At 37.2% G+C, this 23894-nt stretch overlaps 7 protein-coding genes across 11 annotated transcripts; 4 read left to right on the top strand and 3 right to left on the bottom strand.

The window, feature by feature from the left end:
• Window positions 1-359: 359 nt before the first annotated feature.
• Pfk (ATP-dependent 6-phosphofructokinase) lies at window positions 360-9566 on the top strand. Of its 3 annotated transcripts, none has more exons than XM_068289345.1 (12): window positions 360-509; window positions 563-686; window positions 750-1181; window positions 1244-1375; window positions 2206-2307; window positions 4653-4994; window positions 5057-5211; window positions 6239-6347; window positions 6985-7173; window positions 7235-7677; window positions 7747-8589; window positions 8658-9566. In XM_068289345.1, exons 1-12 carry the CDS (start codon window positions 466-468, stop codon window positions 8794-8796), a joined length of 3054 nt encoding a protein of 1017 aa, XP_068145446.1. In that variant the 5' UTR covers window positions 360-465; the 3' UTR covers window positions 8797-9566. The 3 variants fall into 3 exon arrangements, with proteins under 3 accessions (XP_068145446.1, XP_068145445.1, XP_068145447.1); XM_068289344.1 differs by lacking the exon at window positions 6239-6347 and adding an exon at window positions 5695-5803; XM_068289346.1 differs by lacking the exons at window positions 360-509; window positions 563-686; window positions 750-1181; window positions 1244-1375 and having other exon boundaries at window positions 1564-2307.
• Window positions 9567-10966: 1400 nt separating this feature from the next.
• On the bottom strand, window positions 10967-12205 carry galla-1 (cytosolic iron-sulfur assembly component galla-1). The gene is made up of 5 exons (XM_068292046.1): window positions 12054-12205; window positions 11657-11986; window positions 11475-11587; window positions 11252-11402; window positions 10967-11191 (listed from the first exon to the last, which is right to left on the bottom strand). The coding sequence occupies exons 2-5, from the start codon at window positions 11868-11870 to the stop codon at window positions 11094-11096; spliced, it is 576 nt and encodes a 191-aa protein (XP_068148147.1). The 5' UTR covers window positions 11871-11986; window positions 12054-12205; the 3' UTR covers window positions 10967-11093.
• Window positions 12206-12228: 23 nt separating this feature from the next.
• On the top strand, window positions 12229-13224 carry Prosbeta1 (proteasome beta1 subunit). Its single transcript, XM_068292045.1, has 3 exons — window positions 12229-12387; window positions 12458-12932; window positions 12987-13224. Exons 1-3 carry the CDS (start codon window positions 12346-12348, stop codon window positions 13142-13144), a joined length of 675 nt encoding a protein of 224 aa, XP_068148146.1. The 5' UTR covers window positions 12229-12345; the 3' UTR covers window positions 13145-13224.
• Window positions 13213-18612, bottom strand: LOC137578318 (uncharacterized). 3 transcript variants are annotated; one of them, XM_068292043.1, is made up of 4 exons: window positions 18421-18612; window positions 15111-15241; window positions 14569-15042; window positions 13213-14503 (listed from the first exon to the last, which is right to left on the bottom strand). In XM_068292043.1, the coding sequence occupies exons 2-4, from the start codon at window positions 15183-15185 to the stop codon at window positions 13661-13663; spliced, it is 1392 nt and encodes a 463-aa protein (XP_068148144.1). In that variant the 5' UTR covers window positions 15186-15241; window positions 18421-18612; the 3' UTR covers window positions 13213-13660. The 3 variants fall into 3 exon arrangements, with proteins under 3 accessions (XP_068148144.1, XP_068148145.1, XP_068148143.1); XM_068292044.1 differs by lacking the exon at window positions 18421-18612 and adding an exon at window positions 15298-15561; XM_068292042.1 differs by lacking the exon at window positions 18421-18612 and adding an exon at window positions 15389-15561.
• On the top strand, window positions 15599-17825 carry LOC137578316 (transcription factor grauzone). Its single transcript, XM_068292040.1, has 3 exons — window positions 15599-15867; window positions 15933-17345; window positions 17411-17825. Exons 1-3 carry the CDS (start codon window positions 15739-15741, stop codon window positions 17678-17680), a joined length of 1812 nt encoding a protein of 603 aa, XP_068148141.1. The 5' UTR covers window positions 15599-15738; the 3' UTR covers window positions 17681-17825.
• Window positions 18613-18861: 249 nt separating the features above from the next.
• Window positions 18862-21401, top strand: Smyd4-1 (SET and MYND domain containing, class 4, member 1). The gene is made up of 4 exons (XM_068292039.1): window positions 18862-19593; window positions 19644-20652; window positions 20713-21010; window positions 21079-21401. Exons 1-4 carry the CDS (start codon window positions 18932-18934, stop codon window positions 21351-21353), a joined length of 2244 nt encoding a protein of 747 aa, XP_068148140.1. The 5' UTR covers window positions 18862-18931; the 3' UTR covers window positions 21354-21401.
• Window positions 21301-23830, bottom strand: Nt5c (5' nucleotidase C). Its single transcript, XM_068292041.1, has 7 exons — window positions 23406-23830; window positions 22794-23197; window positions 22443-22738; window positions 22194-22380; window positions 21974-22114; window positions 21756-21907; window positions 21301-21688 (listed from the first exon to the last, which is right to left on the bottom strand). Exons 1-7 carry the CDS (start codon window positions 23632-23634, stop codon window positions 21484-21486), a joined length of 1614 nt encoding a protein of 537 aa, XP_068148142.1. The 5' UTR covers window positions 23635-23830; the 3' UTR covers window positions 21301-21483.
• Between the last annotated feature and the right edge of the window lie 64 nt (window positions 23831-23894).

The following is a 23894-nucleotide window of genomic DNA, read 5'->3' as shown; positions in this document are numbered from 1 at the left end:
AAATTGATTATTTTTTGAAAATAAAATCCAATTTAATTAAGATATATGTATGTAACTTTATTAGATCGATTGAAAAGTTTTCCTGTTGACTGTATATTACAGCCTGGAAAAAACGGAAAAAACATTATCATCGCATGGAAAGTAATCTTCTGATGAATTGATTGATTACGCTTTGACTAAAAGCATATAATTTCTGATATAGAGACCTAAAAAGGTCATCTCGTTCAATTTTCCAAATAATTTCTCTCGTTTTGTTCCATTAAAGACAATCCTCTTCGATTTAGGTTGGCCTTTTCAAAGATTTCAAAATTTTTCATTCATTACTTTCTATTATTGATAAATTTTCACAGAGATTGTAAAATGTTCTGTTCGTAGGTTCTTTTTTTTAACGAGTAATGTCTTTTTGCATAAAATTGTAAAGGAATCATCAAATGCAAAATTTTAAAAGTTAATGGAAGCATTGGCATGCATTCTAATAAATTTCGAGTAATAAATAAATTTAAGAACTGGTAAGTCTAAATATAATATCATGAGACATTTGACTATCATCAAAATCTTCAAGTGCTAACGAATGGGTACAGATAAAATCAAATTCTAAAAATCAACCAAATCGGAGACTAAAAAATGTCAGGGTCTGTGCAACGCAAATCACAAATGGATTTGATACTTTTAAGCCAATTAAAATGGTAAGTTAAAGTCCAGTTTCAGGTAATAAATTAGAAATTTGTATCTCACATTTATCCTACCAGGTCTTTAATGAATCTTTGATGTTGCATCGCTACAAATCTAGTAGTCCGAATGATGCAACAAAGGAACTACTTCAAATCAAGATATATCTTGCCATGTTGAAGGATCCCCATTTCAAATACCAATATTTGCTGAGTCTAAGTAAACGTGATGAGGATCTTTATAATTGTTATGTGAGGCAAAATGTTTCAGAACTCTTGAGCATTTTACGTGCAATCAGTGAAAATGAAACTGCTTCGAATCATCGTCCCTTGGGCCTGAAGAAATCAAGTGAGGTTAGTCAGCTTAAAATGAATTTCTCACCCATATCAGGTAGTCCCCTTAATGTTATGGGATCATCATCATTTTCTTGGAATGGTCAAAAAGTTCCGGGATCTATTCAATTTACGGACTCCAAATACGGTCAATGGCATATGGCGATAATTAAAAAACATGTAAGTTAAAATTAGTTTCTTTAGTTTAAAGCTAAGTTTGAAATTTTGAAAACGTTTGTTAGAGCAAAAAATTGAAAAATCCAACTAAGGAACAATGTGAGAAACGCGAAAAGGAACGAAAGGAGCTTCGCAAATGCGTTAGTAATTTTCAGGATGTATTTGATCATGTGAGACCGTATCGTAAGCCATATCAAGTAAGTTCAAAACATAATTAGAGTTTAAACAAGATATATCGAATATCGTGAAAGTGCATTTTCCGATATTGATGCTCTCCATTTCGCTCAAACGCACATCTCTAGCAGCTAGAAAGCTGCAGAAAGCTTTCTCTCTTCAAGCTCAACGAACAGCTGGCCAAACAGCTGGCATTACCCTGCTGCGACCCAAACGTAAACAATAAGCAAAAATCCCATCGACTGGGAAAGTGGGTTAATTTTCATCGTTCTCTACAACTGAAACGAAAAGAAAAGTGAAAAACTATTCATTATCACTTGAAATAATATTCAAATCATTCATCGCAAGTGGCATTTCTGTTGTTGCTGTTTTCTCCCCAAAGGAATAGCCGTCCTTTCTGGCGCCGCCGCCACCTTCGTCGTCCCCCTGAATCATTCATTGCATCAGTAGGCGTATCAGTTGCGTTGTTGCTGCTGCGAGAAAGCTTTGTAAAGGTCACCTTGAAACGTTAACAAAAAAAAAAAAATACCAAACGAAACGCTGCCCGAATACCGCTTGGCAGCCAGTTACTGAAAATCGTCTCTTGTGGCAGACACAGACACACGGACCACGGATAACAAAAAAAAAAAAAAAAAAGAAACACATATAGATTTCATCAAATCAATTAGATATTGGCAAAGATATAGAGTTCGGAAAACTCTTGAGAGAGCTATATCTAAGAATCGAAAGTGTTAACGTGTAATATCAGCCCTAACGCGTGTGTTTTTTGTGTGTTGTTTGTGTTCAAATTTGATTTCAAAGTGTCATAATGAATTCTGATATTAATCAACGTTTCCTGGCCCGGGGTTCGCAGCGGGACAAGGGATTGGCCGTCTTTACCAGCGGAGGTGATTCTCAAGGCATGAATGCCGCCGTACGAGCCTGCGTGCGTATGGCCATCTATTTGGGATGCAAGGTAATTTTTGTTATATTTTGACCTCTGTCAAGTGCAGCTACATATAGACCAAAAAATTCATAAAGAAAAACATATATACATACATATGTATATAGTAAAGGCCATCTATTTCCTTATCGGTTACTGGCCCTCTAGACAACTGTTTAAGTAGATCAGACATTGAACTTTGTCGGCATGATTCAATTGTTAAGAGGAGGGACAACACACAGATATTATTTATATATAGTATAAATATAAGTATTTATATGTGTATATTATGGCCAATTAAGTTGAGAACTTTCAGTTAGATAATCTACAAAGAGACATTTTGTTTGGCTAGAAATGAAAGCGGTTTTTACTTATTCATTGTGAGTGTCTTGCATATATGAACGTGCTCATTGACATTGAGTTTATTTTCGGGCAATAGACTAGAAGAAAAATACATACACACAAACACACATACATATGTACATATATTATATTTATAACAAAAACCGGCTGATTACAAATTAGCTTCAATTTAATAGAAATTAAACAAAGTAATTACTAAATTCAATTACTATTTTTGCTTAAATTTAACTCAACTTATGACTTCTTTTGCTTCAAACAGTCAGACAAGAAATTTGTAACTAGATAAGATAAAAGTTATTAAATGACATATGTTTCAAGTTTATAAATCAATTTAATTGGTTAACTTTCCTGTTCAAGTTTCCTTATTGCATCAGCAGAGAGAAAATAATAAAAATACGTTACATTTTAAATAAAAAAAACTTAATTATATTATGAATATAGAATAGAAGATATTCTTACTTTTTGGTGTAATATACATAAGTAAAATTAAAAAAAAAAATTTTTCTTGTAAATTCTTAAATTCTTTTTTTTGTACAGGCAAATATCTTGCTTGGAATTATAAATTTATAAAAAAAATTGAAAATATTGGGATTACAATTCAATAAGATATTTGTTTAGATTTTGTTTTTCGGTTGAAATAACTTTCAAGTAGAAAATTTTGTTTAATTTATGGCAGAAAAGTGAAAAGTGAGTAAAATTTTTTTTTTAATGTTTTAGCTTAGCTTTTGCTAAGTAAGTTAGTTTAATTAGCTGTAGTTAAATAAAATTTCAAAAAAAAAAACTTTTCTCCTGGTTAAAAAGCTTAAACTAAAAATTAGTATATAAAAACACATTTAAAATTAATTGATTATTTCTTAAATTTTAAAGTCAAATGTAAAAATAATCAAAATTTTTTATATAAAATTTATTCTTTAAGTCTTAATCATGATTAAGGGATAGAATAATTATTATATCATGCTTAAATTAAGCAAAATTTTCACTGTAGTTAATTCAAAAACTTTAATTGCATCATCCTTTAAAATTTTTAGTTAAAGAAAGGTTTTAAATCTATAGTTATTATATATGTACATATGTATGTATTAAAGGTCAAGAATATATTTAATATGTAATTTTTACCATATTAAATGTAAATTGACATAATTGCTATAATTATTTCATTCATAGTTTTTAAATTTTTAAACTGAACTGAACAATGAACAAAGGAAGGTAGAATATTACCCTTAAAGTAGGCAATAGACTGCAAATATTCTGATTTGTTTGCATATAAAGTAAAGAATATTAAACTCCAAAAAGTGCACATAAACAATGTTTGCATCGCGTATCATATTTTAGTTATTTATTTTTGTTTCTTTGATTGTTTATTATTTACTTTAGGAGTCAAATTTTTCAAGCGAACTTTGCGCCGCCTTCGAGTGTTTATTTCAAGCTAAAACTAGTTGGGAATCATATAGAAAGAAAGCTTACGTCCCCTTTTTTGCTTTTGATTGTTAATCAAATCTACTGAAATTTCATATTTTTTAGTGGAAATCTTTCCATACATAAACATTTGGCCTTTATTTTTTTTCTACGCCTTTTAAACAATTGTATGTCATGGTAAATTTCATTTTATTTATATAGGGGAGAACTCGCTTAGCATTTACTTTTGTACTTTTCTGAGTGCCGGCATAGATAAGTTAGCTTTAGCATTAATCATAATTCGACTGGTATTTTATTTATATTGACCACAATCTAGTTGTAGGGCCCTCCAGAAGATAGCGTTTGCCGATATGGTTTTCTTTTTTATTCTAATATTGTATATGAAGAACATTTCTTTTTAATGGGTGCAAAATTTTAGCCGAGACAAATTGACAATTAATTGAAATTCATTGGACTCAATTTTTGGAAATGTTTTTCTGTTTTTTTTTTTGGCAATAAACAATTGTTATTGGAACTGTCCAGTTTCGACTAGTTGATTTGCACTTGAACCGATGAGATATTTATTTCAATTGCCAATTAAATGTTCACCTATTTCACAGGTTTATTTCATTCGCGAGGGTTACCAGGGCATGGTGGATGGCGGTGATTGCATTCAGGAGGCATCTTGGGCCTCAGTGTCCTCGATTATTCATCGCGGTGGCACGATCATTGGTTCGGCCCGTTGTCAAGATTTCCGTGAACGTGCCGGCCGCTTGAAGGCAGCCAATAATCTGATTCAACGTGGTATTACCAATTTGGTGGTTATTGGTGGTGATGGTTCCCTCACTGGTGCCAATTTGTTCCGTCAGGAGTGGTCCAGTCTGCTAGAGGAGTTGGTCAAGAATAGTACCATAACTCCCGAGCAGCAGGAGAAGTTCAATGTCTTGCATATTGTTGGTTTGGTAAGTCAAAGTTCACATCAATTCGGAAATATTTTTATTATAATAATCATTTTTACTCTCAGGTTGGGTCCATTGACAACGATTTCTGTGGCACGGACATGACCATTGGCACGGACACGGCTCTGCATCGTATCATTGAGGCCATTGATGCCATTTCGAGTACGGCTTATTCACATCAACGTACATTCATTATGGAGGTTATGGGTCGCCATTGTGGGTAAGAGAAGAGTTTCACTTTTCTTTTTGGGGGGTTTGTGTCTCTCAAACAATTATGGTTCCAGTTGTTAAGTAAGAAAGGGATTCTTTAGGTCTTTGAAGAAGTAAATTTCATTGTTTGTGTTTTCATCAAACAGTTATTTATCTGTGGTAGCTGGCATTATATCTGAGGCAGATTATGTCTTTCTGCCTGAGTATCCACCGCCTCAAGATTGGGCCGATAGATTTGTGCTGAAATTGGAACAGGCAAGGCGAATGATTGAATGTGAATGTCTATATCTCTATATCTCTTATCTCTTTTGATCTTTGTCTTCATTCACACATTCACTCATTCAATTTGACTTCAATTTTATGTCCCTTTTTCCAATACTCCTCTTCCCTTTTGCCTTTATGTATGTACTTACTACTCTATCTATCTATCCTCCATCCCTTTTAATATCTATGTATGTGTATATGTATATATATATAATATATATTTTTACAGTTATTTAGCACTTGTGGGTGGCCTGGCTGGCGAAGCTGATTTTATATTCATACCCGAAATGCCACCAAAAGTTGATTGGCCAGATAGGCTATGCAATCAATTAGCTCAGGCAAGACGAACGATTTTATGATTCTTCCTATAATACTATATACACATAAATACTCTACACACCTACACACACATACATACATACATACAATACAATATATTTACAAGAGCTATAGAGAAGACAGATCGGCTTTTGATTGTTATTTGCTTACGAGACACGCAACATTTGACATCTGAATTGCACTTGATAGAAGTTTCCTTGTTTTTTTACTTTTAATGGGCGGGTTTCCTCCTCTTACCTACCCCCTTACCTCAATCATATTATCCCTATCCTTTTCCCTCTACCAACTGATCATATTGTGATTAACCTTAAGTTTAACCCTAATAATCTTTATAAAAGGCATTTTCTTCATTTTTTTGTGTCTGTGTTTTCCCTTCCTTTGTGTTTTCTTTGAATTTTTTTATTTTCTATTATTATTTTTTTTGTGTTTTTTAGCTACTTAGCCATTTCAGCTGCTATCGCTACTGAAGCAGATTTTATGTTAATTCCCGAAGAACCGGTGCCAGTTGACTGGCAGGATGTACTATGTCAGAAACTTGTACAGGTCAGCGAGTGGTTCTCTTTCTCTCAATATATTAAAAATAAATATACAAAAATATTGGTTTCGTTCAATCTTTGTTCTTTTGTTTCGATTTCGATAAAATCTCGCTTTTTACTAATTGGTTTAATTCTGAAATTTTCGTAGCACAAAAAAGGTTAATTTGGGGTAATTTTTTGTTTGTTTTTGTTTTCTGTGTCTAACTATAAAAACTAAATCCTGTTTAATGTTTCCCCCCGCCCCACTCTCCTTCATACTAAAACAAAATACAAAATTCTAATACCATCATTTTTACATTAAAAATTTCTTAGTTAATTTTATGCACCATAAACATTTCGTACTGCTTAAGCACAAAAAAAAAAAAACACTTATCTCATTCATATATTGGCTCTACAACTGTAAAATTGTGGAAGCTTTGCCCCTTAAAGTATGCAATTATAAGTTTTTGTATGCTTTAACTTTTAATTCACACTTCATTCTCTTCATATGTCTAACAAAGTCGTTTCTTAGACTACTTATTGCATACTTTAGGGGGCAAACTACCACCATTTAATGGTTCTAGATCCACCACTGATCTTTTCGTATATAAAAAATAGATTTTGCTTAAATTTTAATTTATAATTTTCATAATTAATATTCTTAGGAACGTAAAGCTGGTCAACGTTTGAATATTGTCATTGTGGCCGAGGGTGCCATGGATCGCGAGGGTAATCCCATTACCGCAGAGGATGTGAAGAAGGTCATCGATGAGCGCCTGCATCATGATGCCCGTGTCACTGTCTTGGGTCATGTGCAACGCGGTGGCAATCCCAGCGCCTTTGATCGTATTTTGGTAAGTCCATCAAAATGGTTCCATTTTAATATAATTGGATTTGGATTCCGATTTATTGTAGGCCTGCCGCATGGGTGCCGAAGCCACATTGGCTTTGATGGAGGCCACCAAGGATTCGGTGCCAGTTGTAATCTCATTGGATGGCAATCAAGCGGTGCGTGTCCCTTTGATGGAGTGTGTTGAACGCACTCAGGCTGTGGCCAAGGCCATGAAAGAGCGCCGCTGGGCGGATGCTGTTAAATTGCGTGGCCGCTCATTCGAAAGGAATCTGGAGACATACAAAATGTTGACACGCTTGAAGCCACCCAAGGAGTGCTTCGGTGCCGATGGCAAGGGCATCGAAGGCTATAGGCTAGCCGTGATGCATATTGGTGCCCCAGCTTGTGGCATGAATGCGGCTGTAAGAAGTTTTGTACGCAATGCCATTTACCGGGGTGATGTTGTCTATGGAGTTAGCGATGGTGTCGAGGGTTTGATTGCCGGAAATGTCAGAGAATTGGGTTGGTAAGTGTTTTGAGGAATAAGAAATTTCCATTTCAAGCCATTTTCTTAACTATTTGGTTTCTCTTCCAGGTCCGATGTGTCCGGTTGGGTTGGCCAGGGTGGCGCCTTTTTAGGCACCAAGCGTACCCTGCCCGAGGGCAAATTCAAGGAAATCGCCGCACGCCTTAAGGAGTTCAAAATCCAGGGTCTTCTCATTATTGGCGGCTTTGAGAGTTATCATGCCGCCGGACAGATCTCCGATCAGCGTGATAATTATCCCGAATTCTGTATTCCCATTGTCGTGATTCCCTCCACCATTTCGAATAATGTGCCTGGCACTGAATTCTCATTGGGCTGCGATACCGGCTTGAATGAGATCACCGAGATTTGTGATCGTATTCGTCAATCGGCCCAAGGTACCAAGCGTCGTGTCTTTGTCATTGAGACAATGGGAGGCTATTGTGGCTATCTGGCCACTTTGGCTGGTCTTGCTGGTGGTGCCGATGCTGCCTACATTTTTGAGGAGAAATTCTCGATTAAGGATCTGCAACAGGATGTCTATCACATGGCCTCGAAGATGGCTGAGGGTGTCTCGCGTGGTTTGATCCTACGCAATGAGAAGGCCAGTGAAAATTATTCAACAGATTTCATCTATCGTCTGTACTCGGAAGAGGGCAAAGGTCTCTTCACTTGCCGCATGAATATTTTGGGGCACATGCAACAGGGTGGCTCACCCACTCCCTTCGATCGTAATATGGGCACCAAAATGGCCGCCAAGTGCGTGGACTGGTTGGCCACTCAAATCAAGGCCAACATCGATGCCAATGGTGTGGTTAATTGCAAGTCACCCGAAACAGCTACCTTGTTGGGCATTGTATCCCGCCAATATCGTTTTAGCCCCCTGGTGGATCTCATTGCCGAGACAAACTTTGAGTGAGTTTCCATCAATATCAAAGAAGAGAATTATAATTTTATATAATTTGTTTTTTGTTATCTTCCAGTCAACGCATCCCCAAGAAGCAATGGTGGTTGCGTCTCCGCCCTCTTCTTAGAATTCTGGCCAAGCACGATTCGGCCTATGAAGAGGAAGGCATGTACATCACCGTGGAGGAGGAGTGCGCCACTGATGCTGTGGCCTAAGCACAAATTCCGCAGCACCATTCAGAGATATAGTACAGAGATATTACCCCTACCCCACTACTATATACTTACATACATATAATGCCCAGGCACCACATCATCATCAATTTCTCGTCATCCTCCTCCTTCTTAAAGATCAATCTCAAAATGTTAGTTTGACGATGACACCAACCAACGCTATCCCCCAGTTAGAAATGAATTTGTATTCAATTAATGCGTTTTTTTTTCTATAATATGTTAATTTATAAATACATTTTCAAGAACCCCAGAAAAGAAAAGAATGAAAACAAAACAAAACAGAATATGAAACGAATAACCATGTCATCTTTAAGAGTCTTAAGTATTTCCATACATATTTATTTTTAGTTTACAATGAAAATATTTTCGCAATATTTTATTTCTTTCATGTTATCATACAAGTAAATTGTTGTTGCTACAAAGTTATTATAAATATATATACTAAATTATATTATTGAATGTTACAAAACTCAAATTTAGACAGATGGAATAGGCAAATTGTTTAAAAGAAATATTTACAGTGCAGTGGACAATTGTTAACAATATTTGAAAAATAGTAATGAAAACTCAATATTAAGAACAAATGCGCAGCAACAATAACTATACATAATAACATTTTACACAAAGATCTGTTCGGAATATATAAATATGAATAAAAACATATGAGAGAATATTCAAATTACAAATAAAAATAAAAATACAAGAAAACACCTTTTGGGCAGAATAAAAAAAAATGTTAAATTAAAATTAAATTTGTCACTGTCACTCTTTTCTAATAATTACGTATACGCACGATGAGCCAGCTAAACTAACAGTCAACGTAATGTTTGATTGATTATAATAATGACCACGCAAATGGAAAACTTAGACACAAAAAGTGGCAAAAAATTTTTTTATCTACGATACATTGGCTTAGTATCCTAATCCGCACTGAAACCAGAGTTCACCTTTAAAAATCAATGACTGAGATGACTGATCAGAGTTGATGCCAATTTATTCCTTTTTCTAGGTCTACATTGCAAAACTAACAAAACAGAGATCGTTATAATCTCTTTGAATAAAAAAAAAAAAAAAGAAAGAAGTTTACTTTGGATGCGACGAAGTTCATTCTACAATGATACTTTTTTTATCCATTTTTCATTTCGATCTATCCTAAAAGGACAGAAAGCAAATATTGTCAAAGGTAATCATCAAATGGGGGTGGAATCAAGAGTCCGAATGGCAAGTGACTTCTTTTCAGACGTCCATTCTGAGTTTTAGCCTGGAGAGGTACCCAATGCCATACTTCCGGATCTTGCTCTTAAATGATGGGATGTTAAGGTCTCTGTGGATGAATGAGCTATGCACGGAAGAAGCCGCTTTAACAATTCTGGATATGAAATTGATCTGGAATTGCTGCAGAAATAAATACTTTTAAAATTGTAAATTTCTTCAAAAAGTTTTCTTGAACATGTTTCGTTTTCCAAATATTTTTGTTTGGGATAAGGAATATCCCCCTTATATATTTTGTATGGTCCGATCGACGAATCTTTAAACTAGACTTCAATTAGATAATAAAATCTTAAATAAAAAGTTATACTCCGTAGCTTGCTAATTGAGGACATGAGGACAACACAAACTGAAATGGATCCCAAAGTGGATAGGTTAAAGAATTAAAGAACAGAGAAGTTTGACCTATCAATAGAAATTTTTGAACTGGATGGTCTCTCTGCCTCGCTCTTAAAAGCGGCTTCTTAAAGGTAAGAAAAGGTCTAGAAAAACTTGTTGATAATAAAAATGTTCTCTTTTTTTATACACTATCACAACTCTCTTAAGTAAACAGCTCACATTTGCTTTTGTTGTTTCATTTTGTTTATAAATTTGATAAGTAATATTTCAACGTCATAATCTATTTACGAAAGAAGTAGGAAAGAATGATGGCTGCCGCCCATTTTTGAAAAAGAAATTCATTCATTCGAGAGGCGTGATGGCTAACACACATTGCACACGGTCCGGACTTGTCGATAGGTCAAATACCATTCAAATTGTGATATGGCTGGTGTGTCTGAGCTGTTTGGCCTTATCAGCCAAATAACCATATGGGGAATTTCACCAAATCAATCGTCTTGATAAGCCTTAGATGTAGATCAATTAAAAGAGTTTGCTTTTTTTTTTTTTTTTTTTAATGCTACACAAAAGTTATACTTATTCCAGTCAAAGAGGCAATTTAACACTTATTCTAATCCCTTAAGAAAATAAAAGACTCTATATACAAAAGATGGACCAAGATGATGAAATGATTACTCCTCATCCTTAATGCAATTCTCAACCAAATCTCGTAGATTTGGATTCTCCATGGCTGCTGCAATGCGCTCCTTGTCATTGATTTGCTTGTTAACTATATTAAAAGGGAGTTTCAGTGAAGTTTCTATGCGGAAGATAAAGTTTGGGAACTTACTTTCTTCTTCCGTCTGATGTGCTCCTTTTTTTATGTAAATATCCAGTTTAATATTATGCGGTAGGCCACGTTCCACTTTAACCCTTATGCACAGGCCTATTAAGGTCGCCAGGGAGCAATGGGGCACTGTGGGATTGAATTCGATGCGCACCTAAAAATAAAAAGTGTATATTAGTTATATATGTTTAAATACTATAGATAAAAGCAAAGATAAAAAACCCACAACAGACACATTGGACCGCGTGGGTGGCAGAACAAAAATGCCATCCTCATAGATAACATTCAAGTCCTCTAGAGTGCAGGGTTTCTCGGGATCACGAATTGTACGCAGGAGATCTTCGGAAATGAAATCAACAAGTTATTACATAATTGGTTATAAATAATCCATTTCAATTGGTTAGCTACCATAGATAGTCTCCTGTAGGTCAGTGGCGTTCCTGTAGCCTAGCTCATGGAGTAATGCATCCTCGCCATACGCAATAGCTTCATTATCCAAAGACATTTGGCTCGTTTTCCGCACTATCTCTGCGGCCGATGTTGGGTTACTACTGACAGCGACGGCGTTGTTTCCACCAATGCTGTCCGATTCAGAGAGTTTTCGCTTGATGTAAGACAGCATATTGTTGTTGGCACCTTTTGGTTTTGATTTCTCTTATCGCTCTAAATATATTTATCTTTTACGAGTACCCACTCTCTGTGTGTATCTTTGTGTGTATGTGTATTGTGGGTTAAGAGCTACGAATGTGAATGACTATTAATATCGCATTTAGCATTATCAGAGATTTGTGTTTTGTTTCTATACCTTGTTGTTTAACAATTGTGTTTTTTTTTTTTACTATGTTATGTCCGCACAGCTGTTTTTGTTTTGAAAAAATTTAGGGCTGCACAAAATTAACATAGTGATAGATGGAGCCACAGTGCACAGTGGTAGATGGAGCCACACGTTTTAACAAGTTGAGCAACACTGCATGCTGCAACCCTGAATTTTACCAATTGTCAACACTTACGCAAAACAAGCCAGTCATTTCGTTCGGCTTTTCGTGTTGTTAATAAAGTTTGCAATAAATTTCATCTTGTAAAAATTATAAGCCAAAATGGAAGACTTTAATGTAACCGACAAACCCGTCAGCACTGGAGTAAGTACAAGATACAAGGTTCCACGCAGAAATAACTATACCTTTACCCACTTCTTGATACCTATTCCAGACCACAATTATGGCTGTGGAGTTTGATGGCGGTGTGGTTATTGGAGCCGACTCCCGTACCAGCTCTGGAGCTTATGTGGCTAACCGTGTCACAGACAAACTAACACGCATTACGGACAATATCTATTGCTGTCGCAGTGGATCCGCAGCCGACACTCAGGCCATTGCAGATATTGTCGCCTATTCGCTTAACTATCATGAAATTCAGACCAACAAAGATGCCCAAGTTTGGGAGGCTGCCTCTGAGTTCCGTAACTTTTGCTACAACTATCGTGATTCCCTGTTGGCCGGCATCATCGTTGCTGGCTGGGATGCACAGCGTGGAGGTCAGGTCTACAGCATTCCACTGGGTGGTATGTTGACACGCGAAGCCTGCACGATTGGCGGTTCGGGTTCCTCATTCATTTATGGTTTCGTTCGTGAACACTACCGCGAGGGCATGCAGAAGGAGGAGTGCGTTGAGTTCGTTAAAAAAGGTAAGCCGGCAGTAATCCTCTAAAGTACTGAACACTAATTCGTGTATATTGCAGCTGTGCAACATGCCATTTACCACGATGGTAGCTCTGGCGGTGTTGTACGCATTGGCATCATCACAGCAGATGGAATCGAGCGTCGTTTATTCTTCAATACCGAGACGGGTCTGCCCGAAATCTCCGAGCGAAGTGAAAGCTTTATTTCCGCTACGTAAAATCTGAGATCATGAAAAGTTCTAAACTGTCTTTTTCATTAAAACAAAATATATAGAAATTCGGCATATTGTGAATGTAATTTGTTTTTTGGTATATTTATTTTAATCTTTTTGAGCAGTACAAAAGCTAATTTACGAGTAATTTATGATGGGAATACTAATATGTATATAGATGCAGATGGGTATATAAATAGTCGAGTATGGACTTAAATACTATTGGTTATACTAAAATATCCATTTCTAATCATAGCACACAAGTTTACATTTAACATACAATGAATTGAATCTCAACTTGAATTCAAAAGTCCAATGTGGATGCCCTATTTCAATTGGTTGGATGATCAAAAGTTATACAATATAATTGACTTTTAGATTTATGAATTGGCATATGTGAGAGAAATTAAGAGCTATCCACATGAGATTCCATTTCACTATCACATCTTTGACATATAAATCCCCTCTCCCCCGACCACCATTCGAATCAATCTGATTTTTTCTGTTCCTTATAGCTTCATTTTAAGAATTGAGCTTGGCAACCTCTTCCACGCCCGCCTCAATAGTTGTCTCTATGGATTTGGTTGTGGTTCTCTTTTGCCTGCGATACCGATAGTAAATCTCCGGAGCCCACATAATCACCACCAGGAATAGTATCACACTCTGGGCATACAAACACATCACATACGAATCGAAGTAGTCACGAATCCAGCCCAGTAGTTGGCCAACTGTGATGACAATCAATCCTTTGGACATCATACTGAGCCCCAAACCTCCTGCCAATTTTTCCGATCGACAATGCGATGAAATGGTTAGGTTGTTATTGATGACAGTGGCAGATTTCATCATTCCGGTTAGTACAGACATGGCAATAATGACCCTTAGATCTTTGGTCTCCGCTAAGAACATGCGCGCTACAAATAGGCCCAGTGTGCCTAACAGGAATACCACACGGTAGGGTATCCTAAGGTAATCGGTCAAACAAGGCAAGAGAAGTCGACAGATGATATCCGCAAAGGCCACAACAGACATGCAGGTGGCAACCAGTTGGCTATTCAGATCAACAGAATGCCTTAAGAAATTCGGGAAGATCATAGTGAAATTTATAGTTGCAGTATAGACTAGGGCCATGCCGACTATAATGCTCCAAAAGACGAAATCTTTAAGCAATTCCAAGTCCAGAGCTTGCACCAAACGGGATAGCATTTTCTTGGTAAGCGATTCTTCAGATGGTTGATGCACAGTCTCAGCCTGTGGAATCACTTGGCATTTTTCTACATCTTTCTCGGACAGCAGGCGTATATGCTTACGGTTGTTATGCTGAAGCGGAGGATTTAAAGGTTTCAAGAACATGGCACCAAAGATCTAAAAACAAAACCGAAAATCACCGATTAATGATACTCAATAAGAATCCTCTTCTTTTCACTTACCCCGGTCAACGAAACCATAGCCATGGCCAACACGGCTACTTGAAAATCATAGTTATCCAGAAAATAGCGCACAACATGTGGCATAAAGACCTGACCCACTCCGGCTCCAGCTAATGATACTCCCACGGCACGTCCACGCTTGCTGCTAAAGTATGAATTAATGGACATAAAAGTGGAGGGTGATATGAGACCCAAGCCGAAGCCAACGAAGAAACTATAGCCCACTATGAAATGCCAACTCTCTGTAGCCATGGAGCATATAAGAAGGCCCAAGGAGACAAAAAGGCATCCGCAGATTGCCACATTGCGAGGCTTGAAACTCTTGATGGCTGGACCAATAAACAGACCGGAAAAGTTCAACGCCAAGCTATTAAGATTGGTTATTAAAGCCGCTGTGAATGTGTCCTCATTCATCCGACGAAGTTCACCACCAAAAAGTTGACCAAACACCGACAATATGGATTGATTGGTCATCTGTAATTTAAAACAATATCATTATTATTGTCTAGAGTCTAGATTCTGTGGTATTTTTCGCTACTTACATTTATGATGGCGACAGCGGCGACTATGACCCACCCAAACCCACCATCGGGCACCCGATTAACCTGACCGTCCATGCTCGTAGACCCAATCAGATTTCAATGGTTTTCTAGATAGACCTTGTCGTAATTAACTGAAAAATATAACAACAATAAAGGGGTAAATATAGTAGAGGCTAATAATATTTACTTTGATTAGCAGCCGCCTTATCTGTGGCCAGGTTGGGGCAATATAAACAATAAAAACAAAAAAACAATGGAACTTAAGACATTTTGCTTACTCATTCTTTGCCTATGCGAAGGCTAGACACAGAATGACATTTACTCAATCCTCAAATCATTTGTTTTGTTGCTCAATAGTCAACATCATTTTATTAACAAATTAAATTAAATCGTTTAAATTAATTCAAAGTCAGTGGACGGCGGTGGATCTGCTAAAGTCCACAAGCCAATCAGCTGATTCGTTGTTTGTTTTTTTTACCATCTCTAACGCTTTCGATATTACGATTATAACGGAATGTGGCAAAAAATTCTTTGGTCACCCCAAGCGTAGAATAGGTCCATCTCTAATTGAATGGCAACAAAATCGAGTGATAAATTTACCAAATTTCTTTATTTTTTTTGCTGAAATATGAACAAATTGTGCTATTTGTGCACACAAGAGAAGGCGGATGACAGCATTGGGCACATTGACTTGGGTTCAGATGAGGCCAAAATGATGCGACTAAAAGAAATAATTGAAAAGCATTTTTGGCTCAAGGTAAACAATTGCGCTGTGAAAATTATAACAACAAATTGCTCATTTAGTTGTCCATGTTTTTCCAGATGGACAATGATGCTTCGGAGGATTCATTTGTGTGTGGCCCTTGCTGGGAGCAATTATTGCTATTTCATAATTTTTATGAAAAAGTGGAGCAAGCCCACAAAGTTTTGCAGGCGAAGGCGGCAATGGTAAAATGCGAACAACCTGAGAGGGAAAAGGAGAAACCCAGGGAAAGCGTGGCGGAGGCAGTGAAAACCCGCAGACGTGGTCGTCCTCGCAAAGCCTCGGCCATTGAGGTCAAAGCCAATGAAGAGGAGCTTAAGGCTGTATTGGAGCAGATCAATTTAAATGAGATTAAAATTGAATATCCCGAGGCCGATTTAACCATGGCCGATGTACTAGAAGACGAAGAGGATGATGATGATGAAACGGCGGATGATGTCGATGAGCACGACAACGAAGAAGAGTTTGAGCACGATGACGCCTACAATAATACAGAGTCCGAGGAGGAAGAGCAGGAGGAGGAGGTGGAGGATTTAAAGCTAAAGCAAAAGCCAAAATCCAAAAAGCAACAAGTCAAAAAAGTTGCCAAAAAGAAGCGTGGACGACCGCGTGGCTCAGTGCGTGGACGAGTAGCCAAGAGGCCCATGACAGCCACGGGAGTAACCATCATACAAAAGTCGCGAGAATTTAACGAATATCTGCGTGAACATTACAAAGTTCAGTGCAGTATTTGCAGCAAACCACAAGAAGGATTTTCCGAGCTTTTAGTTCATATGAGGCAGGAGCATAAGCAACGCGGATTTGCCATGTGCTGTAACCGAAAATTCTACAAGCGAGGTGTTCTAGTTGATCATTTGCAGCATCATCAGAATCCAGAACTTTTCAAGTGCCACATCTGCAACCGGGTAATGGGTCAAAGACGCAGCCTAGAGTTACATATGCGTATGCATGAGGTCAAGGAGAGAGGTCGTCTATATCAATGCGATGTATGCTTAAAAAGTTTCTACAGCCTTAAAGTGTGTGATCGCCACAAGCTCACGCACATTCCCAAGGATCTATGGCACGATGAGTGCCCCACTTGCGGCAAGACCTTTCCCAATCGTTATACCATGCAGCAGCATGTTAAACTTGTCCACCTGAATCTCTATTGCAAAATGTGCGAAATCTGTGGCAAATCTATACGAGGTCGCGAAGCATTAGCCCGTCATATGGAGGAGCATGCCGGTGCTCCCCAAAAGGTGATCAAATGTGACCTCTGTGACTCCATATTGACCAATAAATACGGTTTGGCTCGTCACATTAAAATGATGCACACGGAGGAGAATCTACAACCCATGCAATGTGAATATTGTTTGAAAATCTCACCTAGCTTACAATCCCATCAGCATCATATTAAGTATACTCATAAGACGGCCAGAAATCATCAGTGTCCCATGTGCGAAAAAGCCTTCAAGAGACCCAACGAACTAAAGGTATGTAGATCCTATGTCCCTTTAAATCAATTGACGATTAATGCTCTTTATTTTCTTTCGTTTAGGAACACATGACCACTCATACGGGTGAAGTGCTGTACACTTGCCCCCATTGCACCCAGACCTTCAACTCAAATGCGAATATGCATGCCCATCGTAAGAAAATGCATCGTAAGGAATGGGAAGAGAATCGTCAACAACGTATGGCTAAAAATCGAAAGTCCGATTCAATTATTGCCGTCAGTGTGCGCAAAACAACGGAAGCCAGAGGCCAAAATGAGGAGAAAAACAATGACATTGACGAAGAGATGACAACCACCAGTATGGAGTTTTGATAACAATTTAGGATTAAAGGTTAACCATTGACATAATTTTTGATCTGTAATTTGTAATTTTTACTTAATTGAAAAGAAGAAAACACTAAAATCTCGAATGTGGCCTAACCGCTTTAATCCGGTTTAAGACAACTGGTATAATGAACATCGAAGCCTGCTCCTTATCATGGGTTTAAGGTCGAATCTGTCTGGCAATCTAGGCAACATATAGAAGCGTATGGTCCACAGACAATCTGTGATTATAGATGGCAAAACCAGTTTGAGTCGGTTTCAAAGTGATTTTTTTTTCTTATCAATCAGTTCAAAGGTATAAATAATTGGTTATTTTTTTTTCTAGATTCTAGTCCAAGATGTTATGAAGAATGACAAAACAAGAAAAATAGAAATCATAATTCTGGTAAAATCTTATTTTCCAGTGGAATATTTTTGTGTTCTGTGATAATGAAACATGGATTATTGCCAAAAAAAAAAAAAAAAAAAGGCAAAAACAAATAATAATAATAACAAACACATGCTTTTTGACCCTTGTTTGAACTGAAGAATGAAAACAAATTCGCTCACGCATCTTAATGAATAAAATAAATTAAAAAACATTCGGAACGTGTTTTCCCCTTATTGTCTAATACATATTTTTGACACATTGTCGTTGACATTGTGATGCATTCATCTATATCTATGTCTCCCCCCTTAAAAATCTATTTCGCAATAAGTTTTAACAAATTCTTAAATAGTTTACTTACTCAATTGTCTTCTTCGTGTCCAGTAATTAGGTAATTTAAATATGACTTTTTCTTCTTGACACCAGGCTGTAGTGTTCTGTTTATTCAATTTCGCACTATCACTTTGTTTGCCCAACAAAATATGCACAATAAAACAATTACTTGGTCTGCTTAGTAGTCTTCTTATTGTTTATGTATTTTTTTGATGCCGATCTTATCTCTTCGGCTAGCAAATTTTATTTAAATTGAAGCCGGTTCAGCACTTGAATTTATAGGCAAATCGCTAAGCAAGAAATTCATCGAAATTCATGAGAAATGGTAATTTAATACATGTGGGTCCCCATGTTATAACCAAATTATAGACAAATGGCCATTAATCACATTTGAATATGTGTATTAAAAATGGCGCAAAACTATTAAAAATGTGTTGTTATCGATAACTTATTTTATCGGTATCGACAAGGGCACAGAACTACCGGCACAGCTAATTAACGAAAATAATCTTTCTCTCAGTGTTTAAGTTTTCCTTTAAATGGAGCAACTAGCTAAAGTATTTTCTGTGCAAGAGCAGCTGGTGGATTTCAAGGGTCCTTATGAGAATGAATTAGAAACCATTAAACTTTTACATGAGCCTGGCAAGAAGCAACATTTGCAACAACTAACCCAACAATTGTTGGCTCATCTGGAAAAGGAAGAGCAAAACAAACGACGGGATCAACAATCCTGTAAAGAAGAGGCGCGCCTTCTTAGAGAGGAGGGTAATCGCATATATAAAACAACGTCAAATCAGAATCGTTTACTCGAGGCCAGTCGACTTTACACCAAAGCAATTTTTAAAGCAGAAAGCAACTATGATGAGCTCTGCCTTGCATTTGCCAATAGGGGCATGGCGCTCCAGGAATTTGGCTATTACCAAGGGGCCTATGACGATTGTTGCCATGCTTTGGAATTTGGTTATAACCCGAAATTGCAACACAAAATTGTCATAAGGCAAGCATATTGTGCAGCTAAATTAAAAAAGATGGAGGATTTGGAACGTCACATTGAATTTTTAAGAGAAAAAGATTTAAATGATGGCTATATAAGGCAATTGCTGGAACTGGAAGAGATATTAATAGATTTACAGGAGTCAAAAGTCACTGAAAACAAACAGAATCAAAAAGAGGAGAGCCAGCATGAGGACAAAGAAGAAATGTAAGTGGAACACGGAGATCCACCACTTTTAAGACTTATCTGATTGATAGCATTATAGATTCCAACTGTGATAATCGCTATATGATTGCCAAGAAAAACATTGCTCCACATGAAGTTATTTTCCAGGAAACGGCCGCAGCCTTTGTGCCCATCGAGGATAACATCATTTGCCATCAATGTGCCACCAGCTTTATGTGTGCTCCCATATCATGTGCGCATTGCCATCACAGAGTAATCTACTGTTCGCGAGCATGCCGACAAAGTCATTTGTATATACATCAATACGAATGTGCAGCCTACAGGCTTAATCTCCTGCAGATGCTCGGGGTCTCTCATTTGGCTATCCGTTTGGTACTCGCTTACCTAACGGAAATATTAAGCCACTTTACACAAGACTCAAACATTTTTCAGACATGGTCGCAATTGATGAAGTTAAACCAAAAAGGCTACAATAAAATTGACGTCATAAGTCCTCAATATGCAACGAGTCTCGGCATGATTAGCCACCTGAATAAAGTTTCACCGAATGAGCTTATATATTATGCCTTGAGTGCCAACTTACTTCAGGTTTATTTAGAGAGGCATACGAAATTTTTCGAGCAATTTCCTCCCAACACCAGACAAGATTCCAAAATAATTGTATCGGCTCTTATTTTGCGACATGCTGGTCAGCTACTAGTAAATGGACATTTGGGATATGCTCTTAGCTTTAGCCAGGATTTGCCTCTATTAGAGCCAAACATTTGGCAATCAACCTGGCGACTAAAATTGGGTTGTCTTCACAAATTGAGCCAATTAAAGCTGACAACTGCAATGAATCTGCCCTATTTGAGTTTATGTAATCATGCATGTGATCCCTCCATAAGGACCAAATTCGATGGTCGCCAAATTATCGTTTATGCCAGTAAAAACATCAAAGCGGGCGATGAGATCTTCAATTGTTATACGCAGGATTACAGAAACAGCTTAAGACAAGAGCGTGCGGAGCATCTGCAAGATGTTTACAAATTTCAATGTCGTTGCTCGAAATGTGTAAAATCAGACTACGATGAGGCATATGTAAGTTGAATATTTTTAATATTTTGTAAAATCATTTTTCATTAACTAAGCTGATCTTAGCTGAATTACCATCAATATAAGTGCGAAAGTTGTGGCAAATGGTTTGTTCCTACAAATTTAAATTGGTGGATGGAATCTGATTTGGATGTGGCCATAGATTGTATGCACTGTAAGGTACAACAGGTCTTTCCCTGGTATCAACAATTTTTCCAGCTTTTAGACAACATCCATGACAAATCCTCGAGACAATTGCTGTACAAATCGTTTTATCAACTTAATAATTGTTTATTGAATCATAACAGCCTCAAACTGAATATGGCTGGAGAGCTTATTGAGGCCTGCTTTAAGGCCCGCGAAGGTATTGTTTATAATTCTAAGGCATCATACATTGTATGGAAGTTTACCAGTTTACTTATTTCCCCTTAGATGGACACTCGTTGAACACTGAGGATTTTGCAAATCTGGAGAAAATTATACGACAACAATTACTTGGCATTTCACAACAAAAAGGTAGACATTCTTTAACATATTTGGGCAAAATGACTTACCTATGGGATTTAATGGCCTTGAAAAAATGTAAATTAAGTATAGAAGAGTTGGAAACTATGAAAAAACTTTTAGAAAATTTAGACCGAGAGACTCGTAATATTTTCATAAATTACTACAACGATTTTATTGAGCAACAACAACAATTTAAATAACATTAATATACGAGATATATTTTTAATAAATTCACTAATTTCGAGCAACTGGCACTTTTTTTTTAAAACTACAAACTAAAAAAAAAGCTTCACTCTCTCTCACCCTCTCCACACATTCGGCTCAACCACTTTAAATAAAGTGGGAGGCATATTCATGTGGCATTACACCACGACGTGGATAGAAGGTATGCGAGGTGGAAAATTTGAACAAATTTGTTATGTCACTAGTATAAATATCGGCAAAGCGGAAGAGTCGTCGAGAGAAATACGTGGGATTGTGATACGTGCGAAAAACACTACCAAATTGTTCATTGAACACGTTTTTGGTCTTGTTTCTGAAACGACAAAAAAGATAAGCAATTAATACAAAATACATTAATTTACTTATAGGTGTTGGCTTACCTTAGCTGATCCCTCTCCTCCATCCACCTACTCAGACATATTTGAGCTCCTTCGCTTTCATTGTCCTGGGTTTCTTCAATCAATTGAGTCAACATTTGTAACCAATTGGCGCTCATTTTAAAGTCCTCGCGGTTTAGAGTTTTGATTTCATGCTGTTAAGACAAAGAAGTTTCTTTTTAGTGTTTATTTTTTTGTGTACTATAACTTTAAATGCATACCGCCAATTCACTTATGATGGCTCCCGTACGCCAACTGTGCTTTAATGTCACATCAGCTAGATCACTATATGGATGATCACCAAAATATAGAACAGAATGTCCCCGCCACCCTTTAAGCTCCTGTAATTGACGTACTGAACCCTGAAATTTACGAAATATTAACATATTGACAAGATTGTATATATACATAGATATGTATATGAGTAATTTTAGAAGCTACCTCATAATAGATTTTTCCCTTTTCTAGTTTAAAAACTCGATCCCATAGATGCGATTGAGTTTTCTCATCGAATAACCGAATGGGCCGTGATTCATCTGTAAAAAACTTTGGCTTTCTGGCCTGCACAATGACCACATCAAAGAAGTCACGCCAATGTGGACCCACCAGCCAGGACATGCCACAGTTCCTGTTGAATATAAAAGAAACTCTTTAAAAATCGTATTAAAAAATATCTGGCTCTAAACTTACACAAAGGAGAATGGACTGTTGGTGACCAAAAAGAGATTCTTTCCCGCCTGCTGTAGTTTCTCTAAATATTTGACCAGCTTGGGATTACGTTCAATATATTTTTCTGTATCATGCATTACTTTTCCATGCATAATCGGATGACAAGAACCCATTGCAGTTCTTGTGTCATGGAAAACAATCTCCGGATTGTAGTCGATGCGATTTCGTTCAAAATATTCGATAACATTGCAGAGTAGGCACATTTCTGGTACGGAAAATAGATCGGCCAGTTGAACCATTTTAGAATTGGTGTTGTGCTAAATTGGAAGAAACGATTATCTATTGCTCCAAACATAATTCATTTTTGCATACCCTGTAGCTGTTATTGGGACCCTCCACATAGGCGATGGGCAACAAGCGATTATGATAGAGATGCAATACTTCATCCGCCTCCACTTTTGTCCGCCCCCTGTAGACTGATCCCAATTGCAACTGCAAAAACGAGTCCAATTTCACCAAAAGGCCCTTCTCGACATCGTAATGAAGTCCACGTACAGCGAAATTAGGCTCATATTCCAACCCCAAAATGTCCTCCGGATAATGAAACCGTTTAACTAGCATTTCCCTTGCCAGGTTATATAGCAACTCCTCCAGTATTGGTTTATAGCAGGCCAATGTATAGTCATAGTCAAAGCCGTATACGACCACCTCGGATAAATCCAGCTCATTGCATGCAAATACAGCGTGCGGATCTACATTAACGGGCAATTTTTTAGCTAAAAAGAAGCATATTGGAATATGAGTTTGTGGATTCACATTCTCTGCAAGAATTTTATGAAGTGCTATTCTCAAATAAATCCTTTAGATTATTAAGATAAAAAAGATTTTTTGAGAATAGAGTCCTAGGGAAAAATACAATTAAACTGTTCCAATCTGAATGGTAATGATTTTTTGACCCGTTTTGGAATAGTGTACTTTTCTTACATTGAAACTTTTTCTTAGTCGACTCATAAATATATTGAAAATCAGCCTCAGTTGTTGGCGTCGAATTTGGATTTGCCTCCTTTGTAACGGCTGTTCCGGAAACGCAACGGATTTTTGATTGAAGCCATTGAATTGTGCGGGGTAGGATCGGTGACAGCACTTGTCGACGTAACAGTACATTTTCCCTGTATAATGTACTAACAATTGACGAGCTAACTGCCGTACACATTAAAATTTTGTGATAGCTAATTGAGCTTTATTTTTGTGTTATGTGTACCACGAGTGAAGTGTGTGGGCGAGGGATGAGGTGAGAGGTGTACCTGGCATGCCACCCACAGTTCTATCGATATTTAAATACTACTGTTACTATCGATAGTAGAGTGAGCTTTGACCAATATTGGGTGATCCAACAAAACTTTAGGATCAATTCTTTTAACTTTGTTGTGGAACTCGACATTTTGTCAAATATTTTTCGTTACTTCAGAAAAG

This window comes from Drosophila tropicalis, unplaced genomic scaffold (genome assembly GCF_018151085.1).
Source record: "Drosophila tropicalis isolate 14030-0801.00 unplaced genomic scaffold, ASM1815108v1 contig_593, whole genome shotgun sequence".
Classification (NCBI taxonomy): Eukaryota; Metazoa; Arthropoda; class Insecta; order Diptera; family Drosophilidae; genus Drosophila; species Drosophila tropicalis.
This window is presented reverse-complemented; position numbering and strand designations above follow the sequence as displayed.

Excerpts from the sequence above, each read along its gene's own strand:
- Pfk (XM_068289345.1), top strand. The coding sequence starts at position 466 with ATGCATTCTAATAAATTTCGAGTAATAAATAAATTTAAGAACTG. Across the intron at positions 1,376-2,205 it reads CGTATCGTAAGCCATATCAA|CGGGACAAGGGATTGGCCGT; the intron begins GTAAGTTCAAAA and ends CGGGGTTCGCAG. Across the intron at positions 8,590-8,657 it reads ATTGCCGAGACAAACTTTGA|TCAACGCATCCCCAAGAAGC; the intron begins GTGAGTTTCCAT and ends GTTATCTTCCAG.
- galla-1 (XM_068292046.1), bottom strand. The coding sequence starts at position 11,870 with ATGCTGTCTTACATCAAGCGAAAACTCTCTGAATCGGACAGCATTGGT. Across the intron at positions 11,588-11,656 it reads CCTACAGGAGACTATCTATG|ATCTCCTGCGTACAATTCGT; the intron begins GTAGCTAACCAA and ends TCATTTCCGAAG. Across the intron at positions 11,192-11,251 it reads ACATCAGACGGAAGAAGAAA|TTAACAAGCAAATCAATGAC; the intron begins GTAAGTTCCCAA and ends CTTTTAATATAG.
- Prosbeta1 (XM_068292045.1), top strand. The coding sequence starts at position 12,346 with ATGGAAGACTTTAATGTAACCGACAAACCCGTCAGCACTGGA. Across the intron at positions 12,388-12,457 it reads ACAAACCCGTCAGCACTGGA|ACCACAATTATGGCTGTGGA; the intron begins GTAAGTACAAGA and ends TACCTATTCCAG. Across the intron at positions 12,933-12,986 it reads CGTTGAGTTCGTTAAAAAAG|CTGTGCAACATGCCATTTAC; the intron begins GTAAGCCGGCAG and ends TGTATATTGCAG.
- LOC137578318 (XM_068292043.1), bottom strand. The coding sequence starts at position 15,185 with ATGGACGGTCAGGTTAATCGGGTGCCCGATGGTGGGTTTGGGTGGGTC. Across the intron at positions 15,043-15,110 it reads CCGCTGTCGCCATCATAAAT|ATGACCAATCAATCCATATT; the intron begins GTAAGTAGCGAA and ends TTTAAATTACAG. Across the intron at positions 14,504-14,568 it reads CTATGGTTTCGTTGACCGGG|ATCTTTGGTGCCATGTTCTT; the intron begins GTAAGTGAAAAG and ends TTTTGTTTTTAG.
- LOC137578316 (XM_068292040.1), top strand. The coding sequence starts at position 15,739 with ATGAACAAATTGTGCTATTTGTGCACACAAGAGAAGGCGGATGACAGC. Across the intron at positions 15,868-15,932 it reads AAAAGCATTTTTGGCTCAAG|ATGGACAATGATGCTTCGGA; the intron begins GTAAACAATTGC and ends ATGTTTTTCCAG. Across the intron at positions 17,346-17,410 it reads AGAGACCCAACGAACTAAAG|GAACACATGACCACTCATAC; the intron begins GTATGTAGATCC and ends TCTTTCGTTTAG.
- Smyd4-1 (XM_068292039.1), top strand. The coding sequence starts at position 18,932 with ATGGAGCAACTAGCTAAAGTATTTTCTGTGCAAGAGCAGCTGGTGGAT. Across the intron at positions 19,594-19,643 it reads CATGAGGACAAAGAAGAAAT|CATTATAGATTCCAACTGTG; the intron begins GTAAGTGGAACA and ends TCTGATTGATAG. Across the intron at positions 20,653-20,712 it reads CAGACTACGATGAGGCATAT|CTGAATTACCATCAATATAA; the intron begins GTAAGTTGAATA and ends AGCTGATCTTAG.
- Nt5c (XM_068292041.1), bottom strand. The coding sequence starts at position 23,634 with ATGTGTACGGCAGTTAGCTCGTCAATTGTTAGTACATTATACAGGGAA. Across the intron at positions 23,198-23,405 it reads GACTAAGAAAAAGTTTCAAT|CTAAAAAATTGCCCGTTAAT; the intron begins GTAAGAAAAGTA and ends GCTTCTTTTTAG. Across the intron at positions 22,739-22,793 it reads GTCCCAATAACAGCTACAGG|CACAACACCAATTCTAAAAT; the intron begins GTATGCAAAAAT and ends CTTCCAATTTAG.